The 21795-nt window shown below is 51.2% G+C and overlaps 1 protein-coding gene across 2 annotated transcripts in view; it reads right to left on the reverse strand.

Annotated features, from left to right (window-relative positions):
- Positions 1–17653, reverse strand: part of rapsn (receptor-associated protein of the synapse, 43kD) — a 45325-nt gene extending 27672 nt beyond the window's left edge. For both annotated transcript variants that reach the window (XM_060838358.1, XM_060838357.1), the window contains exons 1-2: positions 16841–17653; positions 8831–8929 (exon numbers count right to left, since the gene is read on the reverse strand). In XM_060838358.1, coding sequence (XP_060694341.1) covers positions 8831–8929; positions 16841–17551 — 810 coding nt within the window. In that variant the 5' untranslated portion in view covers positions 17552–17653. The remainder of the gene's footprint in view (positions 1–8830; positions 8930–16840) is intronic.
- Between the last annotated feature and the right edge of the window lie 4142 nt (positions 17654–21795).

Below are 21795 nucleotides of genomic sequence, written 5' to 3' on the forward strand. Positions count from 1 at the left end.
AGAGACCCAAAGCAATAGGATGAAGACGTGGCAGCCATCATTGTGTCCTACTCAGGAGGTGGCAGAAAATTCTGCTGCAATTCTGCCTTGCCCTTACTGCAGTGCCCCACACCCATCATGAAGAAGGCTTGCTTTAACTTACATACCATGATCATGTACCTTGGTTCCAACCTCATCTTCTTTGTTTGTCTAATGTCTGACTGCAAGGTGCAGGGAGTGTTTCGATTGAAGTTATGGAACAGTAGCATGTCACCCCCCCCTCCCCCTTGCTATATTGGATATGAGTTTAGAGACATTCTATGTCATTTTGTGTTGACTGTATCCTTCACTGAACTGCCTTCACAGTCGCCCTAAATTGTTTTTATTCAGCAGCCGTAGCAGATAACTGCGACCAACTTTTCTTGGAGCACATTTCACTCCTTGGACAGCATATTAGCATTTGATATAGGTCATGTGCTGTGGAAGAGGACTGCCTGAGACAGGCATAGCATGCCAGGTTAAGATGCACATTTGCTCTTTGACAATGGAGCTAGCAATAAGGAAGGTGTCACTGGCTGTGATAATTCAATGGACCTGAAACATTCAGCACAATGACAGGTGTACCTTGTCTCCTCTCAGCTGTCCCTTTTTGGCTAGCATCAACCCTTCACTGACAACATTGACGCTGGGGTTCACCGTTCCACCTAACAGCAGCAGAAGAGGAAGAGAAGTGGATTGGCTCCCCTCTGTTCTATCTCTGCATCTGATCACAACGAAGATTGGAGTTCTTTTATCATGAGGTTAAACTTCTCGAAATTAAAATGTCAGGAACTATGTTTTTGTGAGCAATAAGAAGTCAATTAACAAGTTTATTGTGTCAAAACTTCAAGATCATGTCTTTTTAACATGTCTGCAATTTTGACTGGAGACTGAAATGAGAAAATAGCGGTTTGAAAACCAAAGATTGCTGGAAGATTATTGCATGCTTTTAAAGCAAGTAGCCTGGCACTTATTGTAAGCATTGTTTACACAGCTGCCTGTTCAAGCAGGAACTGAAATGCAGTTTGCAGATCACCTGGAATTGAGCAGCTATCTGCAAATGGGGCTTTAGACAGCAACTAGCAGCTCTTTGGACTAGTGAACAACTACAAAAAAATAAATTGATCTGCTAAAATCTATCAGATTGATTCCCAGATAAATGAACAGCTTGGGGCTGTGAATCAGATATTGAGAAGCCTTCAGACCTTCATCAGCTCAGAAGCTCTCTCTATTCTCTGCAGTAAAAGCCATTGACTTTAGATCAGCGGTTGCTGGAAGCTGTGCCTTTTAATAAGTCAGAATCCTTTTGATGTGTGAACTAGCTACTCTGTGCCTCTTGGAAACCAGTGGATGTATCTGGAGAATGAAGATGGATAAGTAGCATTCTGATTAGCACAAGGACCTCAGCAACTCGGTGAACAGGTTCACAGATTTGCCTTCAGTTTTTTCCACTGTCCATAACACCCATGTTTTTCTCCCAGTCTGACTTTATCTGTTGATGTCTATGCAAGGGTTAGTTTATAAGGAGATGAGAGATTTGGTTGGTATAGTTATATGCTGGGTTTATAGCTAAAGTCTAATTACTTGTAAAAAAATGGACATTCTTGTCCTGTGTAGAGATGTGCACCATGCTTTCTATCAAACTCAGCCTGACAAACAGGTAAATTGGGAGATTTTGCATGCTTTTGAAAATGTTTCCTACACGGACAACACAAGCATACCACCCACTAAAGGCACACATACAACACACCACCCACACCATAACCATACCACACACTAAACACACACCTGACACAGAGCACACATACCACAACCATACCACCCACAAAATGGACACCTACCACACAGCACCCATACTACAACCATACTACCCACTAAACGCACACCTACTACAGAACACCCATACCACCCACTACACACACACAACAAGCACACAGCACCCGCACACAACCGTACAACCCACTGCACACACACCTACCACACTGCACCCACACAACCCTACTACCCACTACACACACGCCTATCACACAGCACACACACACAACCATTCTACCCACTGCACACACACCTACCACACTGCACCCACACAACCCTACTACCCACTACACACACGCCTATCACACAGCACCCACACACAACCATACTACCCACTACACACACACGTACCACACAGCACCCACACAAAACCATACTACCCTCTACACACACACGTACCACACAGCACCCACACACAACCATACTACCCACTAAAGGCACAGCTACTACAGAGCACCCACACACAACCATACTACCCACTACACACACACTCTACCACACAGCACCCACACAACCATACTACCCAATGCACACACACACTTCCCACACAGCACCCACAACACAAACATACTACCAACTACACACACACCTACTACACAGCACCCACACAACCAAACTACCCACTGCACACACATATCACACAGCACCCACACACAACCACACTACCCACTGCTCACACACACACCTACCACACAGCACGCACACACAACCACACTACCCACTGCACACACCTACCACACTGCACTCACACAACCACACTACCCTCTACACACACCTACCACACAGCACCCACACAACCATGCTACCCACTACACACACACCTACCACACAGCACCCACACAACCATACTACCCACTACACACACGCCTATCACACAGCACCCACACACAACCATACTACCCACTACACACACCTACCACACAGCACCCACACACAAACATACTACTCACTGCACACACACCTACCACACAGCACCCACACAACCATACTACCCACTACACACACGCCTATCACACAGCACCCACACACAACCATACTACCCACTACACACACCTACCACACAGCACCCACACAACCGTACTACCCACTACACACACACCTACCACACAGCACCCACACAACCATACTACCCAATGCACACACACACTTACCTCACAGCACCCACACACAAACATACTACCCACTGCACACACACCTACCACACAGCACCCACACAACTGTATTACCCACTACACACACACCTACCAAATTGCACCCACACAATGATACTACCCATTATACACACGCCTTTCACCCAGCATCCACACACAACCACACCACCCACTAAACGCACACCTACTACAGAGCGCCCATACCATCCATGACACACACACACCTACCACGCAGCACCCACACACAACTGCACAACCCACTGCACACACACCTACCACTCTGCACTCACACAACCATACTACCCACTATACACACGCACCCACAACACAAACATACTACCCTCTACACACACACCTACTACACAGCACCCACACAACCAAACTACCCACTGCACACACATATACCACACAGCACCCACACACAACCACACTACCCACTGCTCACACACACACCTACCACACAGCACGCACACACAACCACACTACCCACTGCACATACACCTACCACACTGCACTCACACAACCACACTACCCTCTACACACACCTACCACACAGCACCCACACAACCATGCTACCAACTACACACACGCCTACCTTACAGCAACCACACACAACCATACTACCCACTGCACACACACCTACCACACAGCACTCACACAATGGTACTACCCTCTGCACGCACACCTAGCAACAGCACCCACACAGCCATTCAACCCACTACATACACGCCTGTCACATAGCACCCACACACAACCACACCACCCATTAAACACACACACCCACACAACCATACTCCCCGCTGCACACACACACACCTACCACACAGCATGCACACACAACCACACTACCCACTACACACACACCTGCCACACAACACTGACACACAATCTTACTACACTCTACACACACCTACCACACTGCAACCACACACAACCGTACTACCCACTACACACACACACCTACCACACAGCACACACACACATCCACAATACCCACTACACACACCTACCTTAAAGCATCCACACACAACCATGCTACCCACTACACACACGCCTATCACACAGCACCCACACACAACCATACTACCCTCCACACACACCTACCACACAGCACCCACACAACCATGCTACCCTCTACACACACACCTACCACACAGCACCCACACAACCATGCTACCCTCTACACACACACCTACCACACAGCACCCACACAGCCATTCAACCCACTACACACACACCTGTCACACTGCAACCACACACACAATCATACTACCCACTACACGCACACCTACCACACAGCACCCACAGACAAAATTACTACCCACTGCACATACACCTACCACAAAGCACCCACACACAGCCATACTACCCACTACACACACACCTACCACAAAGCACCCACACACAGCCATACTACCCACTATACATACACCTACCACACAGCGCACACACAACCATGCTACCCTCTACACACACACCTACCACACAGCACCCACACAACCATACTACCCACTATACACACACCTGCCACACAGCACCCACACACAACCGTACTAATCTCTACACACACACCAACCACACAGCACCCACACATAGCCATACTACCCGCTACACTCACGTCTATCACACAGCACCCACACACAACCATGCTACCTGCTGCATATACACACCTATCACACAGCACGCACACACAACCATACTACCCACTACATACACACCTACCACACAGCACACACACACAACCATACTACCCACTACACACACACCTACAACACAGCACCCACACAACCATACTACCCACTATACACACACCTAACACACAGCACACACACACAACCATACTACCCACTACACACACACCTACCACACAGCACCCACACACAACCACACTACCCACTATACATACACCTACCACACAGCGCCCACACACAACCATACTACCCACTACACACACCTACCACACAACACACACACACAGCTGTACTAATCTCTACACACACACCAACCATACAGCACCCACACACAGCCATATTACCCACTATACACACACCTACCACACAGCACCCACACACAACCATACTACCTGCTACACATACATCAATCACACAGCACCAACACAGAACCATACTACCTGCTGCATATACACACCTATCACACAGCACCCACACACAACCATACTACCCACTACACATACACCTACCACACAGCACACACACAACCATGCTACCCACTACACACACACCTACCACACAGCACCCACACACAACCATGCTACCCACTACACACACACCTACCACACAGCACCCACACACAACCATACTACCCACTACACACACACCTACCACACAGCACACACACAACCATACTACCCACTACACACACACCTACCACACAGCACACACACAACCATACTACCCACGACACACACACCTATCATACTGCACACACAGCACAATCATAAAGTCCTGACAATGTAGAAGTAGGGCATTCAGCCCATCTAGCCCTATGCGGACCCTCTGAAGAGCATGAGAATCGACGTTTCAGGAACGGCCTATGCCCGAAATGTTGTTTCTCCTGTTCCTTTGATGCTGCCTGACCTGCTGCGCTTTTCCAGCAACATATTTTTCAGCTCTGATCTCCAGCATCTGCAGTCCTCACTTTGTCCTCTGAAGAGCATGCCAACCAGAGCCATCCCTGTACCCTGTCCCTATTTTCCTCGGCCAATCCACCTCGCCTGCACATCCCCGGACACTACTGGCAAATTAGCATGGCCAATCCACCTAACCTGCACGGCTTTGGACTGTGAGAGGAAACTAGAGCATCCAGATGAATCCCACGCAGACAGGGGAAGAATGTGCAAACTCACACAGTCACCCAAGGCTAGAATCAAAGCTGGGTTCCTGGTGCTGTGAGGCAGCAATGCTGACCACTGATCCACCCTTCTGCCCCACACACAGGCACACAGAACAGAATAGAAATGTGGGGCGGGGTGAGGCATGCATAAGGAGGAGCAAGGAATGAGGTGGATTGCAGGAGGAATGGAAATGATGGGGGCACGCAGGAGAGGAGGATACGGAATTGGTTTATACAAACCAATATAAATACCGGAAGAAACATCAAAGCAGCGCTTCACACGAGGCTCCAACAGCACTGATGATGTTCCCTAGCCAGGGAACGAAACGTTTGCAGCAAAAACTTCCAGCTCGGCGAGCAGAACCACAACAGACTTGATCCCCTTACTGATGAGAATGCATAACTTAATTGGAGGCGGTTCAGATGTATGAAGGGATTGTCTTATGAGCAAAGGCAAAATAGGTTGGGTCTCTAATCACTGCATTTCAGGAAAATGAGAGGTGATCTCACTGAAACATTGGATTCTTAAGGAGCTCAACAGAGTAAATCTGAGATGATGTTTCCCACATGAGAGAGTCTCATAGCAATGGGACTTTGTCTCAGAATAAAGGAATACCGATTTCAGACTGAGATGAGGAGAATTGTCTTTTCTCAGAGGTTGAGAATCTTTAGAACACCTTCCACAGAGAGCGATGGGGACACAGTCCTCGTGTATATCTAAGGCTGAGATAGATTCTTGGTCAGGCAGAAATGGGGACTGCAGATGCTGAAGATGAGCACCACTCTAATCTTGAAGAGATTCTTCATCAGTCGGGGAATGAAGGGTTACAAAGAAAGGTGGATGGGAGGAATGACCGATCAGCCATGATTCTCTGCTGTTCAGTAGGAGGTGAACGGCCCATCTTGTATGGTCTAATGGACTTGCAGGTGGTGGTGGTGGTGCAGAGGGTGGGTGTCCTGCAGGAGGAAGGCAGACTGATGGGTGACCTGCAAGGAGTTGAGGAAGGGGGAAAGGAGGAGGAAGCCTGTGAGTGAAGGAGCAGTGGAATAGAGAAGGTTGTGGGAAGATCTTGTTGGATAGGTAACGCTAACAGTGTTTCCTGAAAAAAGTACACCCACTCTGAGCTCTACACTGCAGACCTCAGGGCCCACAATTACAGTGTGTGGCCACATGAGGTCACAATTCCACAAGCTTATGCTGACTGACAACCCAGTCAGAAACCCGTTCCATCACTTTTAGATTCAGTGGACTGATAATTGACCAAAGGAGGTAAAAACAATGACTGCAGATGCTGGAAACCAGATTCTGGATCAGTGGTGCTGGAAAAGCACAGCAGTTCAGGCAGCATCCAAGGTGCAGCGAAATCGATGTTTCGGGCAAAAGCCTTTCATCAGCCCTTCCTGATGAAGGGCTTTTGCCCGAAACATCGATTTCGCTGCACTTTGGATGCTGCCTGAACTGCTGTGCCCTTCCAGCACCACTAATCCAGAGTCTGATAATTGACCAAGTTGGATTTTGTCCTGCTTTTGCGTACAGGACATACCTGGGCAATTGTTCACATTTTCACGTTATAGTTCTGCAGGAATAGTCTGGCTAGGGGAGCAGCAAGTTCGGGAGCACGAGTCTTCAGAAATATTGCCGGAATATTATCAAGGCCCACAGCCTTTGCAGTATTCAGTGCCTCTAACCAGTCCTTGACATCATATGGAGTGCACCGAATTGGTTGAAGACTGTGTTTTCTGTGATGCTGCAAACCATTTGGGCGGCACGGTGGCACAGTGGTTAGCACTGCTGCCTCACAGCGCCTGTAGACCCGGGTTCAATTCCCGACTCAGGCGACTGACTGTGTGGAGTTTGCACGTTCTCCCTGTGTCTGCGTGGGTTTCCTCCGGGTGCTCCGGTTTCCTCCCACAGTCACAAAGATGTGCGGGTCAGGTGAATTGGCCATGCTAAATTGCCCGTAGTGTTAGGTAAGGGGTAAATGTAGGGGTATGGGTGGGTTGCGCTTCGGCGGGTCGGTGTGGACTTGTTGGGCCGAAGGGCCTGTTTCCACACTGTAAGTCTAATCTGAAAATTGGTGGAGGCCAAGATTGATTATCCACTTGGCACTTTCGGTGGAAGGTTGCTGTGAATGATTCACGGTGGCTCAGTGCCGCCTCACAGCACCAGGGATCTGGGTTTGATTCCACCCTAGAGTGACTGTCTGTGTGGAGTTTACACATTCTCCCCGTATCTGCGTGGGTTTCCTCCCACAGGCCAGGTGAACTGGCCATGCTAAATTGCCCGTAGGGCTAGGTGTTAGGGGTAAATGTGGGAAATGGGTCTGGGTGGGTTACTCTCGGAGGGTCGGTGTAGACTTGTTAGGCCGAAGAGCCAGTTTCCATACTGTAGGGAATCTAATCAAATTCTTTTGCTCTAATTTTTGAAGATGGGGATATTTGTGAAGCCTCCTCTTCCAGAGAATTGTTTAGGTTGTCTACCACCATTCTGCAGAGCTGAGATCTGATCCATTGATTGTGGGATCACTTTGCTGCCTATCTCTAACAGTGATTTTCTAGTGAATTACGAGTCCAACTGTTCGGCCAGATAAGAGTGAATCAGGAGCACACACATAGGTCTGACCAGAAAATAGAGCAGATTTCCTTCCCGAACAGCGAATCAGATGTGTGTTAACAACAAACCAATGGAAAATCATGGCAATGTTACTGAGATATACATTATATGGAGGACAATGTGTTCATACTTATAAAGGTGATCACATGCAGGGGTGAAATTTTAAAAATCCAACATATGAACATTTCTTGTCCTTACAGATGGCTAATTTACATTGTGCTGCACTGTGTTCTGACCTGGGTACAAATCAGCTTGCAAATGGACTCAGGATTGCAACTTGTTCGCAACACAGAGATCGCCTGCATTTTAAACTTATCCTTGCACCTTAAACATTTGTGGTGGGATTTTACTGTAAAGGTGCCGTCTCCTCAGGCCTTACCAGAGTGTCAGCGTGATGTCGATGGATGTCAGCAAAGCAGAGCAGGCAGAGGGCCTGCAGAGGGCGGTCCCGGTGCTGGATGGCAATCTTCATCGATTCCTGAAAGACAGAGACACAGAGATATACACACACAGACACACATACACAGACACACACACACACACACAGACACACATACACAGACACACATACACAGACACACATAAACAGACACACAAACACACACACAGACACACACACGCACACACACACACAGACATAGACACACACACACACACAGACACATAGACACACATACTCAGACACACAGACATAGACACACACACAGACACAGACACACATACTCAGACACACACACAGACACCCCACACACAGACACAGAGATATACACACACACACAGATACACACACAGACACACATACACAGATATAGAGACACACACAGACATACACGCAAGACACACACAGACAGACACCCCACACACAGACACACACAGAAACACACGCACAAACACACACGCAGACACACACCCCACATAGACGCACAGATACACAGACACCCACAGACACACACACCACACAGACACCCACACACAAACACACCCACACACAGACACACCCACACACACACAGAAACAGATACACAGACACACACCCCACATAGGCACACATACAGATACACACATAGACACACACACACACACACACAATCAATATAATCCAATGGCTGACTTGGCTGGGTCAATATTCCCATATACCTGCTGACCTTGTCCCTCTCAATGTTAGTGATCACGTGTTTAGAAGATGCTGCTGAAGGATCTTTCATGAATTTCCTCAGTGCACCTTGTAGATAATAAATACCTGCTGCTCCTGACCATCGATGGGGGAGGGAGTGAATGTTTGTTGATGTGCCAGTCAAGATGGCTACTTCATCCCCAGTGGCATTAAGCTTCTTGAGTGTTGATGGAGCTGCATCCATCTCACCCTCCCTACTTGCAGATGTAGGACAGGTTTTGGGGAGTCAATTGGATATAAGTTAGTCAGTAAAATGAAAAGCTAAACAACTTTCTTTGTCATTACATCACAGAAAGGCCCTTCAGCCCATCAAGTTTGTGATATCCTGAAATGTCTACCTGTTCTAATCCCATTTTGCAGCATTTTCCCCACTGCCTTGTATGTGATGATGCTTCGAGTATTTATCCAAGCAGCTTGGGAAGCTTGTGAAAGTTCCGGTCCAGACCACACTTTCAGGCAGGAGAAAGTGAGGACTGCAGATGCTGGAGACCAGAGTTGAAAAATGTGGTGCTGGAAAACAGCAGGCCAGGCAGCATCGGAGGAGCAGGAGAATCGACATTTCAGGCATAAGCCCTTCTTCAGGAATGAGGAGGGTGTGCCAAGCGGGCTAAGATAAAAGGTAGAGGGGAGGGAATTTGGGGGAGGGGCATTGGGAATACGATAGGTGGAAGGTGGTGAGGGTGAGGGTGATAGGCTGGAGAGGGGGTGGGCACGGAGAGGTCAGGAAGAAGATTGAGGGTCAAGAAGGCGGTGCTGAGTCCGAGAGTTGGGACTGAGAAAAGGTGGGGGGAGGGAGGGGAAATGAGGAAGCTGGAGAAATCTGCATTCATCCCTTGTGGTTGGAGGGTTCCTAGGTGGAAGATGAGGCGCTCCTCCTCCAGGCGTCATGTGGTCAGAGTCTGGCAATGGAAGAGGACAAAGACCTGCATGTCCTTGGTGGAGTGGGAGGGGGAGTTAAAGTGTTGAGCCACGGGCGGTTGGGTTGGTTGGTCCGGGTGTTCCAGAGGTGTTCACTGAAATGTTCCGCAAGTAGGCGGCCTGTCTCCCCAATATAGAGGAGCCACATCGGGTGCAGCGGATGCACTAAATGATGTGTGTGGAGGTGCAGGTGATATGGAAGGATCCTTTGGGGCCTTGGAGGGAGGTGAGGGGAGAGGTGTGAGCGCAAGTTTTGCATTTCTTGCGGTTGCAGGGGAAGGTGCCAGGAGTGGAGGTTGGGTTGATTGGGGGGGTGGACTTGACAAGGGAGTCACGGAGGGAGTGGTCTTTGCGGAACGCTGATAGGGGAGGGGAGGGAAATATATCCCTGGTGGTGGGGTCCGTTTGGAGGTGGCGGAAATGATGGCGGATGATACGTTGTATATGGAGGTTGGTGGGGTGGTAGGTGAGGACCAGTGGGGTTCTGTCTTGGTGGCGGTTGGAGGAGCGGGGCTCAAGGGCGGAGGAGCGGGAAGTGGAGGAGATGCGGTGGAGAGCATCGTCGATCACGTCTGAGGGGAAATTGCGGTCTTTGAAGAAGGAAGCCCTCTGGGTTGCTCGGTATTGGAATTGGTCCTCCTGGGAGCAGATGCGGCGGAGCCACTGTGGAACCCCCAGATACCTTCCCCTCCAACCAGAAAAGATGTAAAACCTGCTGGTACGCTTTCACTCTCCCCTCCATCCAGGGCCCTAAACAGTCCTTCCAGGTGAGACAGAGGTTCACCTGCCTCTCCTCCATCCTAGTTTACTGTATCCGGTGTTCCCAATGTGGTCTGCTCTACATCAGGGAAAGCAAATGTAAACTAAGGGAACGGCTCACTGAGCATCTTAGCCAGGCCCATAGGGGCCGACCAGACCTCCCAGTCACCACCGATTTCAATTCCCCTTCCCACTCCCTTTCCAACATGACCATCCTTGGCCTCCTCCATTGCCACATCAAATCAAACTGCAAATTGGAGGAACAACTCCTCATCTTCCGCTTGGGCAGCCTACAGCCTGGAGGACTCAACACTGAGTTCTCCAATTTCAAATAACTGCCCTTCCCATCCCCCGACTCCCTGCCCAGCCCCTCCCCGCCCTTCCATTCCTCTCATCGACCCTTCCTTCTAGTCACTAACTGGGTTCATTCCTCCCATTGACCAACCAGCTCATACTCTCGACCCGTGTTCACCTAATTAAACATCACAAAACGCCAGGTTATAGTCCAACAGGTTCATTTGGAAGCGCCGCTCCTTCATCAGGTGGTTGTGGAGCAGGACCAGCTTAAGGTGGCAGCACGGTGGCTCAGAGCTTAGCCTCACAGCACCAGGGACCCAGGTTCGATTCCCGCCTCAGGCAACTGTCTGTGTGGAGTTTGCACATTCTCCCCGTGTCTGTGTGGGTTTCCTCCGGGTGCTCCAGTTTCCTCCCACCATCCAAAGATGTGCAGGTTAGGTGAATTGGCCATGCTAAATTACCCACGGTGGTCAGAGCAGGTGTATTAGTCAGAGGTAAATGTAGAGCAATAGGTTTGGGGAATGGGTCTGGGTGGGTTACTCTTCGCAGGGTCAGTGTGGACTTGTTAGGCTGAAGGACCTGTTTGCGCACTGTAGGGACTCTAATAAAAAAAAACACTGGCTCCTCCACATCATGTGTTTTTCCTATCTCCACCTGACCACCCTGCGCTCCCCCACACCTTTATCTGCAACTCCCCTGGTGTATCAGAGTGAGGGTACGGGTTGGTGTGTCAATGTGAGGGTACGGGGTGGTGTGTCAGAGTGAGGGTACGGGTTGGTGTGTCGGAGTGTGAGTACGGGATGGTGTGTCACAGTGACGGTAGGGGGCGGTGTGTCAGAGTGAGGGTACGGGTTGGTGTGTCAGAGTGAGGGTACGGGTTGGTGTGTCAGGGTGAGGGTACGGGGTGGTGTGTCAGAGTGAGGGTACGGGTTGGTGTGTCAGGGTGAGAGTACAGGGTGGTGTGTCAGAGTGAGGGTATGGATTGGTGTGTCAGGGTGAGAGTACAGGGTGGTGTGTCAAAGTGAGGGTACGGGGTGGTGTGTCAGGGTGAGGGTACGGGGTGGTGTGTCAGAGTGAGGGTACGGGTTGGTGTGTCAGAGTGAGAGTACAGGGTGGTGTGTCAGAGTGAGGGTATGGATTGGTGGGTCAGGGTGAGAGTACAGGGTGGTGTGTCAAAGTGAGGGTACGGGGTGGTGTGTCAGGGTGAGGGTACGGGGTGGTGTGTTAGAGTGAGGGTATGGGGTGGTGGGTCAGGGTGAGAGTACGGGGTGGTGTGTCAGAGTGAGGGTATGAGGTGGTGGGTCAGGGTGAGGGTACGGGGTGGTGGGTCAGAGTGAGGGTATGGGGTGGTGGGTCAGGGTGAGAGTATGGGGTGGTGTGTCAGAGTGAGGGTACGGGGTGCTGGGTCAGGGAGAGAGTACGGGGTGGTGGGTCAGGGAGAGAGTAAGGGGTGGTGTGTAAGGGTGAGAGTACAGGGCGGTGTGTCAGAGTGAGGGTATGGGGTGGTGGGTCAGAGTGAGAGTACAGGGTGGTGTGTCAGGGTGAGGGTATGGGGTGGTGGGTCAGGGTGAGGGTATGGGGTGGTGTGTCAGGGTGTTAGTATGGGGTGGTGGGTCAGATTGAGAGAATGGTGTGGTGTGTCAGAGTGAGGGTACGGGGTGGTGGGTCAGTGTGAGAGTATGGGGTGGTGTATCAGTGTGAGGGTACAGGGCGGTGTGTCAGGGTGAGAATATGAGATGGCGCATCAGAGTGAGAGTATAGGGTGGTGTGTCAGGGTGAGAGGAATGGTTGATGTGTCAGGGTGAGAGTACGGGGTGGTGGGTCAGACTGATGGTAAGGGGTGGTGTGTCAGAGTGAGGGTACGGGTTGGTGTGTCAGAGTGAGGGTACGGGTTGGTGTGTCAGGGTGAGAGTACAGGGTGGTGTGTCAGAGTGAGGGTATGGATTGGTGTGTCAGGGTGAGAGTACAGGGTGGTGTGTCAAAGTGAGGGTACGGGGTGGTGTGTCAGGGTGAGGGTACGGGGTGGTGTGTCAGAGTGAGGGTACGGGTTGGTGTGTCAGAGTGAGAGTACAGGGTGGTGTGTCAGAGTGAGGGTATGGATTGGTGGGTCAGGGTGAGAGTACAGGGTGGTGTGTCAAAGTGAGGGTACGGGGTGGTGTGTCAGGGTGAGGGTACGGGGTGGTGTGTTAGAGTGAGGGTATGGGGTGGTGGGTCAGGGTGAGAGTACGGGGTGGTGTGTCAGAGTGAGGGTATGAGGTGGTGGGTCAGGGTGAGGGTACGGGGTGGTGGGTCAGAGTGAGGGTATGGGGTGGTGGGTCAGGGTGAGAGTACGGGGTGGTGTGTCAGAGTGAGGGTACGGGGTGCTGGGTCAGGGAGAGAGTACGGGGTGGTGGGTCAGGGAGAGAGTAAGGGGTGGTGTGTAAGGGTGAGAGTACAGGGCGGTGTGTCAGAGTGAGGGTATGGGGTGGTGGGTCAGAGTGAGAGTACAGGGTGGTGTGTCAGGGTGAGGGTATGGGGTGGTGGGTCAGGGTGAGGGTATGGGGTGGTGTGTCAGGGTGTTAGTATGGGGTGGTGGGTCAGATTGAGAGAATGGTGTGGTGTGTCAGAGTGAGGGTACGGGGTGGTGGGTCAGTGTGAGAGTATGGGGTGGTGTATCAGTGTGAGGGTACAGGGCGGTGTGTCAGGGTGAGAATATGAGATGGCGCATCAGAGTGAGAGTATAGGGTGGTGTGTCAGGGTGAGAGGAATGGTTGATGTGTCAGGGTGAGAGTACGGGGTGGTGGGTCAGACTGATGGTAAGGGGTGGTGTGTCAGAGTGACAGTACGGGATAGTGGGTCAGAGCAAGGGAACGAGGTGTGGTGTTGGAGTGAGGGTACAAGGTGGTGTGTCAGAGTGAGGGTACGGGTGGTGGGTCAGAGTGAGGGTACGGGTGGTGTGGCAGGGTGAGAGGACGGGGTGGTATGTCAGAGTGAGGGTACGGGGTGGTGTAGCAGGGTGAGAGTATGGAGTGGTGTGTCAGGGTGAGAGTAGGTGGTGGTGTAGCAGGGTGAGGGGACGGTGTGGTGGGTCAGAGTGAGGGTACGGGGTGACGTGTCAGAGAGAGGGTATGGATTGGTGTGTCGGAGTGTGAGTCCGGGGTGGTGGGTCAGAGTGAGAGTATGGGGTGGTGGGTCAGAGTGAGATTAGATTACTTACAGTGTGGAAACAGGCCCTTCAGCCCAACAAGTCCACACCGACCCGCCGAAGCGCAACCCACCCATACCCCTGCATATACCCCTTACCTAACACTACGGGCAATTTAGCATGGCCAATTCACCTGACCCGCACATCTTTGTGACTGTGGGAGGAAACCGGAGCACCCGGAGGAAACCCACGCAGACACGGGGAGAACGTGCAAACTCCACACAGTCAGTCGCCTGAGTCGGGAATTGAACCCAGGTCTCTGGCGCTGTGAGGCAGCAGTGCTAACCACTGTGCCACCGTGCCGCCCTGCCGTGAGGGTACGTGGTGGTGTGTCAGGGTGAGAGTACATGGTGGTGGGTCAGGGTGAGGGTACGGGGTGGTGGGTCAGGGTGAGGGTACGGGGTGGTGGGTCAGGGTGAGAGTACATGGTGGTGGGTCAGGGTGAGGGTACGGTGTGGTGGGTCAGGGTGAGAGTATCGGATATTGGGTCAGAGTGAGAGTAAGGGGTGGTGTATCAGAGTGAGGGTACGGGGCGATGTGTCAGAGTGAGGGTACGGGGCGGTGTGTCAGTGTGAGGATACGGGGTGGTGGGTCAGAGTGAGGGTACGGGGTGGTGGGTCAGGGTGAGGGTACGGGGTGGTGGTCAGAGTGAGGGTACGGGGTGGTGGGTCAGAGTGAGGGTATCGGGCGGTGGGTCAGGGTGAGGGTACGGGGTGGTGGGTCAGAGTGAGGGTACGGGGTGGTGGGTCAGAGTGAGGGTATCGGGCGGTGGGTCAGAGTGAGGGTACGGGGTGGTGGGTCAGGGTGAGGGTACGGGGTGGTGGGTCAGAGTGAGGGTACGGGGTGGTGGGTCAGAGTGAGGGTATCGGGCGGTGGGTCAGAGTGAGGGTACGGGGTGGTGGGTCAGGGTGAGGGTACGGGGTGGTGGGTCAGAGTGAGGGTACGGGGTGGTGGGTCAGAGTGAGGGTATCGGGCGGTGGGTCAGAGTGAGGGTACGGGGTGGTGGGTCAGGGTGAGGGTACGGGGTGGTGGGTCAGAGTGAGGGTACGGGGTGGTGGGTCAGGGTGAGGGTACGGGGTGGTGGGTCAGGGTGAGGGTACGGGGTGGTGGGTCAGAGTGAGGGTACGGGGTGGTGGGTCAGGGTGAGGGTACGGGGTGGTGGGTCAGAGTGAGGGTACGGGGTGGTGGGTCAGAGTGAGGGTATCGGGCGGTGGGTCAGAGTGAGGGTACGGGGTGGTGGGTCAGGGTGAGGGTACGGGGTGGTGGGTCAGGGTGAGGGTACGGGGTGGCGGGTCAGAGTGAGGGTACGGGGTGGTGGGTCAGGGTGAGGGTACGGGGTGGTGGGTCAGAGTGAGGGTACGGGGTGGTGGGTCAGAGTGAGGGTATCGGGTGGTGGGTCAGAGTGAGGGTATGGGGCGGTGGGTCAGGGTGAGGGTATGGGGTGGTGGGTCAGGGTGAGGGTATGGGGTGGTGGGTCAGAGTGAGGGTATCGGGCGGTGGGTCAGAGTGAGGGTATCGGGCGGTGGGTCAGGGTGAGGGTATGGGGTGGTGGGTCAGAGTGAGGGTATCGGGCGGTGGGTCAGAGTGAGACAATCCAGGTGTTGTATCAGAGTGGGGTCTCTATCATTTCTGAGACTGTTATGTTTGTAATTGAGATACTAAATTACCGAACCCCTGTGATGACATTCCAATCACACTTGGATGATGGACCTTTGAAACAAAGGCTCATTCAGTGGAAACTGTGTCAATAAAAAAGCTGGACTACTTCCAAAACTAATTCTCTTCCACAAGAATGTGAACCCTGGATCCACATGACAGTACTCGGCCTGTGCCCTCTGTCACTGACTGGGTCGTGTTGCCACTGGAGGCCCCTAATACAAGCTGCAAGTGCCTGCATCCTCTTTCATATCAGGCCTCGATAACTCACCAACCCTCCCCAATATCAATGAGGCCACACTAGAAATCTGTTGAGTGGTAACCCCAATACCCCTTCTGTCTGCCCTCTGCCTTGCCAGCTCACTGTGAGCGTTGGCAGAGCCTACTCTTGTGTGCCTTACCTCACAGCATTCCATGGCATCCTCTAAACGTGCCAGTTTACGGTATGCCACTGCCATGTGGTATTGGCTCATGGCTTTATATTTCAAGCTCCACGTCTTGCCATAATCGCTGACCAATTCGGCCCCTTTACAGGGAAAGAAGAGTGCCTTCTCGTAGTCTTTGAGCTGGATGTAGAAGTTACCCAGACTGCAGCACGCCCGGCATTCCAACATCTTGTCGTCGTTGCTGTGAGCGTAGCGAAGGGCCTTCTCGAAGCACTCCAGGGCCTTCTGGAAGGAGCTGAGGCCCAGGTAGGCATTGCCCATGCTGAGGCAGACCTGGCCATTGAGCTGCAAACCCACAGTGGTCCCCTGCATGCTCAGACAGGTCTTGCAGTAGGTGACAGTCTTGGCGAAGTCGCACAGCTTCTCATTGCTGCGGGCCAGGTTGAGGTAGGACTCGGTGACGTAGTCAGAGTCAGCGATCTCACGGGCCACGTCGATCTGCGCGACAGCGAACTTCTTCATCTCAGCGTACTTGCCCATCTCAGAGTGGGCCGTGATGAGGCAGCCCAACACCCGGAACCTTCCGGGAAGGTCGGTACTCTTCTCCAACACTCGTTTCCAGATATCAAGGGCTTTCGCTGTCTCATTTGACTGGTACAGACGCAACCCTTTCTCAATTTGGTGCTTGGTTTGGTCTTGGCCCATCTTTGCCTCAAACTGAAGCATAGAAGGCCCTCAGTCACTGGGGAGGTTCGGAAGGTGGGGAAAGGCTTGTGTACGGAATTAAACAGCTCCCTCCCAGCCAGCGCACAGAAAGCCGGCTTGCACAGAACAGCCTTCCCTGGGTGTCAGCAGTGACGGGCAGACAGCTCTGTCGAGGATCGCAAGTGAGTGAAGCAGAAAAGGCCCCCGGCTCCTCAATGTTGTCGCTGGCAGCCAGTCCCAGCAGCTGTCACTGCCCATTCCAGGGTCAGCCTCACAGCCTGCCCTGTCACTCAGCAAGGTCAGCGCATACAGGGGCTGCCCCTAGTACAGGCTCTGATATCTGAACCATCCCCACCTCCCCCACCCTGTCACTCAACAAGACCACAACAGAGAGAGAGAGAAAGAGAGATAGAGTTTGGGGACTGCCCAGACAGACAAACTGCTCCCAGTGCAGATATTAATTCCCCAACCCAAAACAGCTGCTCAAACCCCTCAAAACATTATTCTGATTTAACCCCCCCCCCTTCCCCAACAACTTATTGTTCTGGGAGATTGTCCTGAATACACTCAAGTTCTTCTGCACGACAATCTGAATTCGCTAATCCACATGGAGGTCGAAGTTATCCATGATTAATGTGCTGCCTTTGTTACATTCCCTGATTATCTATTGATTCTCTGTCCCATTGTACAGCTGCTGTGAAGCAGTCTCCAGTCTACCCCCACCTGTGCCTTCTTTCCCTCTTTATTTCTTCCCAACACTCTGGACTCTATTGTTTCCAGTTCAAGATGATTTGCTATTATCATATTTATTGCATCCCGTACCAAATAAAACTACACCATAACCTTTCCTTTCCTGTCTGATGCTTCTAACTTCTACCTTGCAGATGGTGGACATCCCTGGCTGTCCAGTATTTATTGCCCATCCCTAGTTGCCCTTAAGAAGGTGGTAGTGAGCTGCCTTCTTGAACCGTTGCAGTCTATGTGCTGCGGGTAGACCCACAATGCCCTGAGGGAAAGAATTCCAGGACTTTGACCCAGTGACAGTGAAGAAACGACAGTATATTTCCAAGTCAGGATGCTGAGAAGCTTGGAGGGGAACTTGGAGGTGGTGGTGTTCCCATGTAGCTGCTGCTCTTGTCCTTCTAGATGGAAGTGATCATGGATTAGGAAGGTGCTTTGTGAGGATCTTTGGTGAATTTCTGCAGTAGATACAGGTCGTTCTGCTGTAACATGACAGTTGCGTTCCTCTTTAACCTCACGCTGTAGTAAATGCACTGTGGAAAACTGCTACAGAAAATCACGCTGTAGTAGATGTGTGATAGGAAATCACTAGACCCGCTCAGTAGAAAGTTCACGTTATCGAAACAATATCCACAATTCGTCAGTCACATTATAACCAATTTATGCTGACAAGACATGTGTTATGGCAGAATAACCTGTAGTACACACTGCAGCTACTGAGCATTGGTGGTGGAGGGAGTGGATGCTTGTGTACGTGGTGCCAATCAAGCAGGCTGCTCTATCGTGGATGGTGTCAAGCTTCTTGAGTGTTGTTGGAGCTGCACCCATCCAGGTGTGTGGGGACCATTCCATCGCACTTCTAACTTCTACCTTGCAGATGGTGGACAGGCTTTGAGGAGTCAGGAGGAGAGTTGCTCTGCACAGTTTTCCTAGCGTCTGACCTGTTATAGCCACTGTGCTAACATGGTGAGTCCAGCTGAGTTCCTGGTCAATGATCCCCAGGATGTTAATAGTGGAGGATTCAGTGATGGTAACACCGTTGAATGCCAAGGGGCAGTGGTTAGACTGTTTCTTATTCGTGATGGACAGAGCCTGCCATATGTGTGGGTGTGAATGTTACTCGCCACTTGCCAGCCCAACCCTGCATATTGTTGCATCTGGAGATGGGCTGCTTCAGTATCTGAGGAGTTGTGAACGGTGCTGAACACTGCCGAACCATCAGCGAACATCCCCACCTCTGACCTTATGACAGGGGGAAGATCATTGATGATGCAGATTGGGCGGAGGACACTACCCTGAGGAACTCCTGCAGAGATGTCCGCAAGATGAGGTGACTGCCCTCCAACAACCACAGCCCTTCCTGTGTGTCAGGAATGACTCCAACCACCAGAGAGTTTGCTCCCAGGACCCATTGATTTCGGTTTTGCTCGGGCTCCTTGATGCCACACTCGGTCGAACACAGCCTTGACGTCAAAGGCTGTCACTCTCCCCTCCCCTCTGGAATTCAGCCCTTTTGTCTATGTTTGTACCGAGGTCAGGAGCTGAGATGCCCTGGCAGAACCCAAACTGGGCATCACTGAGCAGGTTATTGCTGAGCAGGTGCTGATTGATAGCTCTGTTGGTGACACCTTCCGACACGTTACTGAGAATTGATTGTGGACTGATGGAGCAGAAATTGGCCAGTTTGGATTTGTCCTGCTTTTAATGTACAAAATATACTTGGGCAATTTTGTACATTGTTGGCCAGATGCCAGTGTTGTGACTGTACTGGAACAGCTTGGCTAGGAGAGCAATAAGTTCAGTAATATTGCTGGAACGTTGTTAGGGCCCTTAGTATTTGGAGTATCCAGCGCCTCCAACTTCTTCTTGATATCACATGGAGTGAATCACATTGGCTGAAGACTAGTACCTGGGATGTTGGGGACAACTGCAGGAGGCCGAGTTGGATCGTTCACTCAGAACGTCTGGCTGAAGATTGCTGCGAATGCTTCAGCCTTATCTTTTGCACTGATGTCTCTTCCATCATTGAGGATGGGGATATCTGTGGAGTCTTCTCCGACAATGAATTGTTTAATCGTCCACCACCATTCACGATGGGATGTGGCAGAGCTTAGACCGGATCAGTGGTTCTGGGATCGTTTAGTGCCAGATTGACACCTCAGCTTCAGGTATGCCTGGTACTGCTCCTGGCACGCCCTCCTGTCCCATTGAACCAGAGTTGATCCCCTGATTTGATGGTCATGGTTGAGTGGGGATATGCTGAACCTTGAGGTTACAGATTTTGCCATAGTACAATTCTGCTGCTGTGGGTGTGTCGTGTTTATAATTCTGTTGTTATGTATGCATGGGTCTCCTCCAGATACTCTCGTTTCCTCTCACAATATAAAGATGTGCACGTTAGATAGGTTGGTCATGCTAAATTGCTAGTGTCCAGTGATGTACAAGCCTGGTGGATTATACACAGGGAATGGGGCTGAGGGGTGAGGGGGTAGGTCTGGATGGGATGCTGTTTCAAGGGTCATTGGAGACTTGATGGACTGAATGGCCTCTTTATGCACTGTAAGGATTCTTTGATTCATTTTTCTCTTCGACCATAATTGCTGCTGTTTTTTTACATTTGTTACTCCCTTTCCCTTCCTGTCCATCTCTGGGTACCATGAACCAATTACCAACCTATTTTGCTGCCACATCCCTTTGCTTTCTAAGCCTGCCTTTCTGCTCTCCCAAATCATCACCATCCTGCTCATTAGTTTGAAGCCCTCTCTACAGCCTTAGACATTTGATTCCCCAGGACACGGTTCAAATGAAATCTGTCCCACCAGAATATCTCCCTTCTAGCCCAGTACTTATGCCAATGCCCCAAGAATTGAAAGCCATTCCTCTGACACCAATCTTTCAGCCATACATTTAACTCCTTGAGTTAATTTACCCCATGCCATGGGTAGCAATCCCAATACTATCACCTTGGAGGTTCTGCTTTTGAGTTTAGGACTTAACTACTTCCAGCAGAACCTCCTTTCTCATCCCATCAATACTATTAATATCTGTGAGGATGACAACAATGTTTGCCTTTATTGGTCAGAGTATTGAGCACAAGAGTTGGGAGGCCATGTTGTGGCTGTACAGGACATTGGTTAGACCACTGTTGGAAAATTGCGTGGAATATTTGTCTCCTTCCAATCAGAAAGATGTTGTGAAACTTGAAAGGGTTCAGAAAAGATTTACAAGGATGTTGCCAGGGTTGGAGGATTTGAGCTATAGGGAGAGGCTAGATGGGCTGGGGCTGTTTTCCCTGGAGCGTCTGAGGCTGAGGGGTGACCTTATAGAGGTTTACAAAATTATGAGGGACATGGACAGGGTAAATAGACAAAGTCTTTTCCCTGGGGTGGAGGAGTCTAGAATTTGAGGGCAAAGGTTTAGGGTGAGAGGGGAAAAATATAATAAAGACCTCAAGGGCACCTTTTTCACACAGAGGGTGGTACGTGAATGGAATGAGCTGCCAGAGGATGTGGTGGAGGCTGGTA

The sequence above is a fragment of the Hemiscyllium ocellatum genome, chromosome 18, assembly GCF_020745735.1.
Source record: "Hemiscyllium ocellatum isolate sHemOce1 chromosome 18, sHemOce1.pat.X.cur, whole genome shotgun sequence".
Taxonomy (NCBI): domain Eukaryota; kingdom Metazoa; phylum Chordata; class Chondrichthyes; order Orectolobiformes; family Hemiscylliidae; genus Hemiscyllium; species Hemiscyllium ocellatum.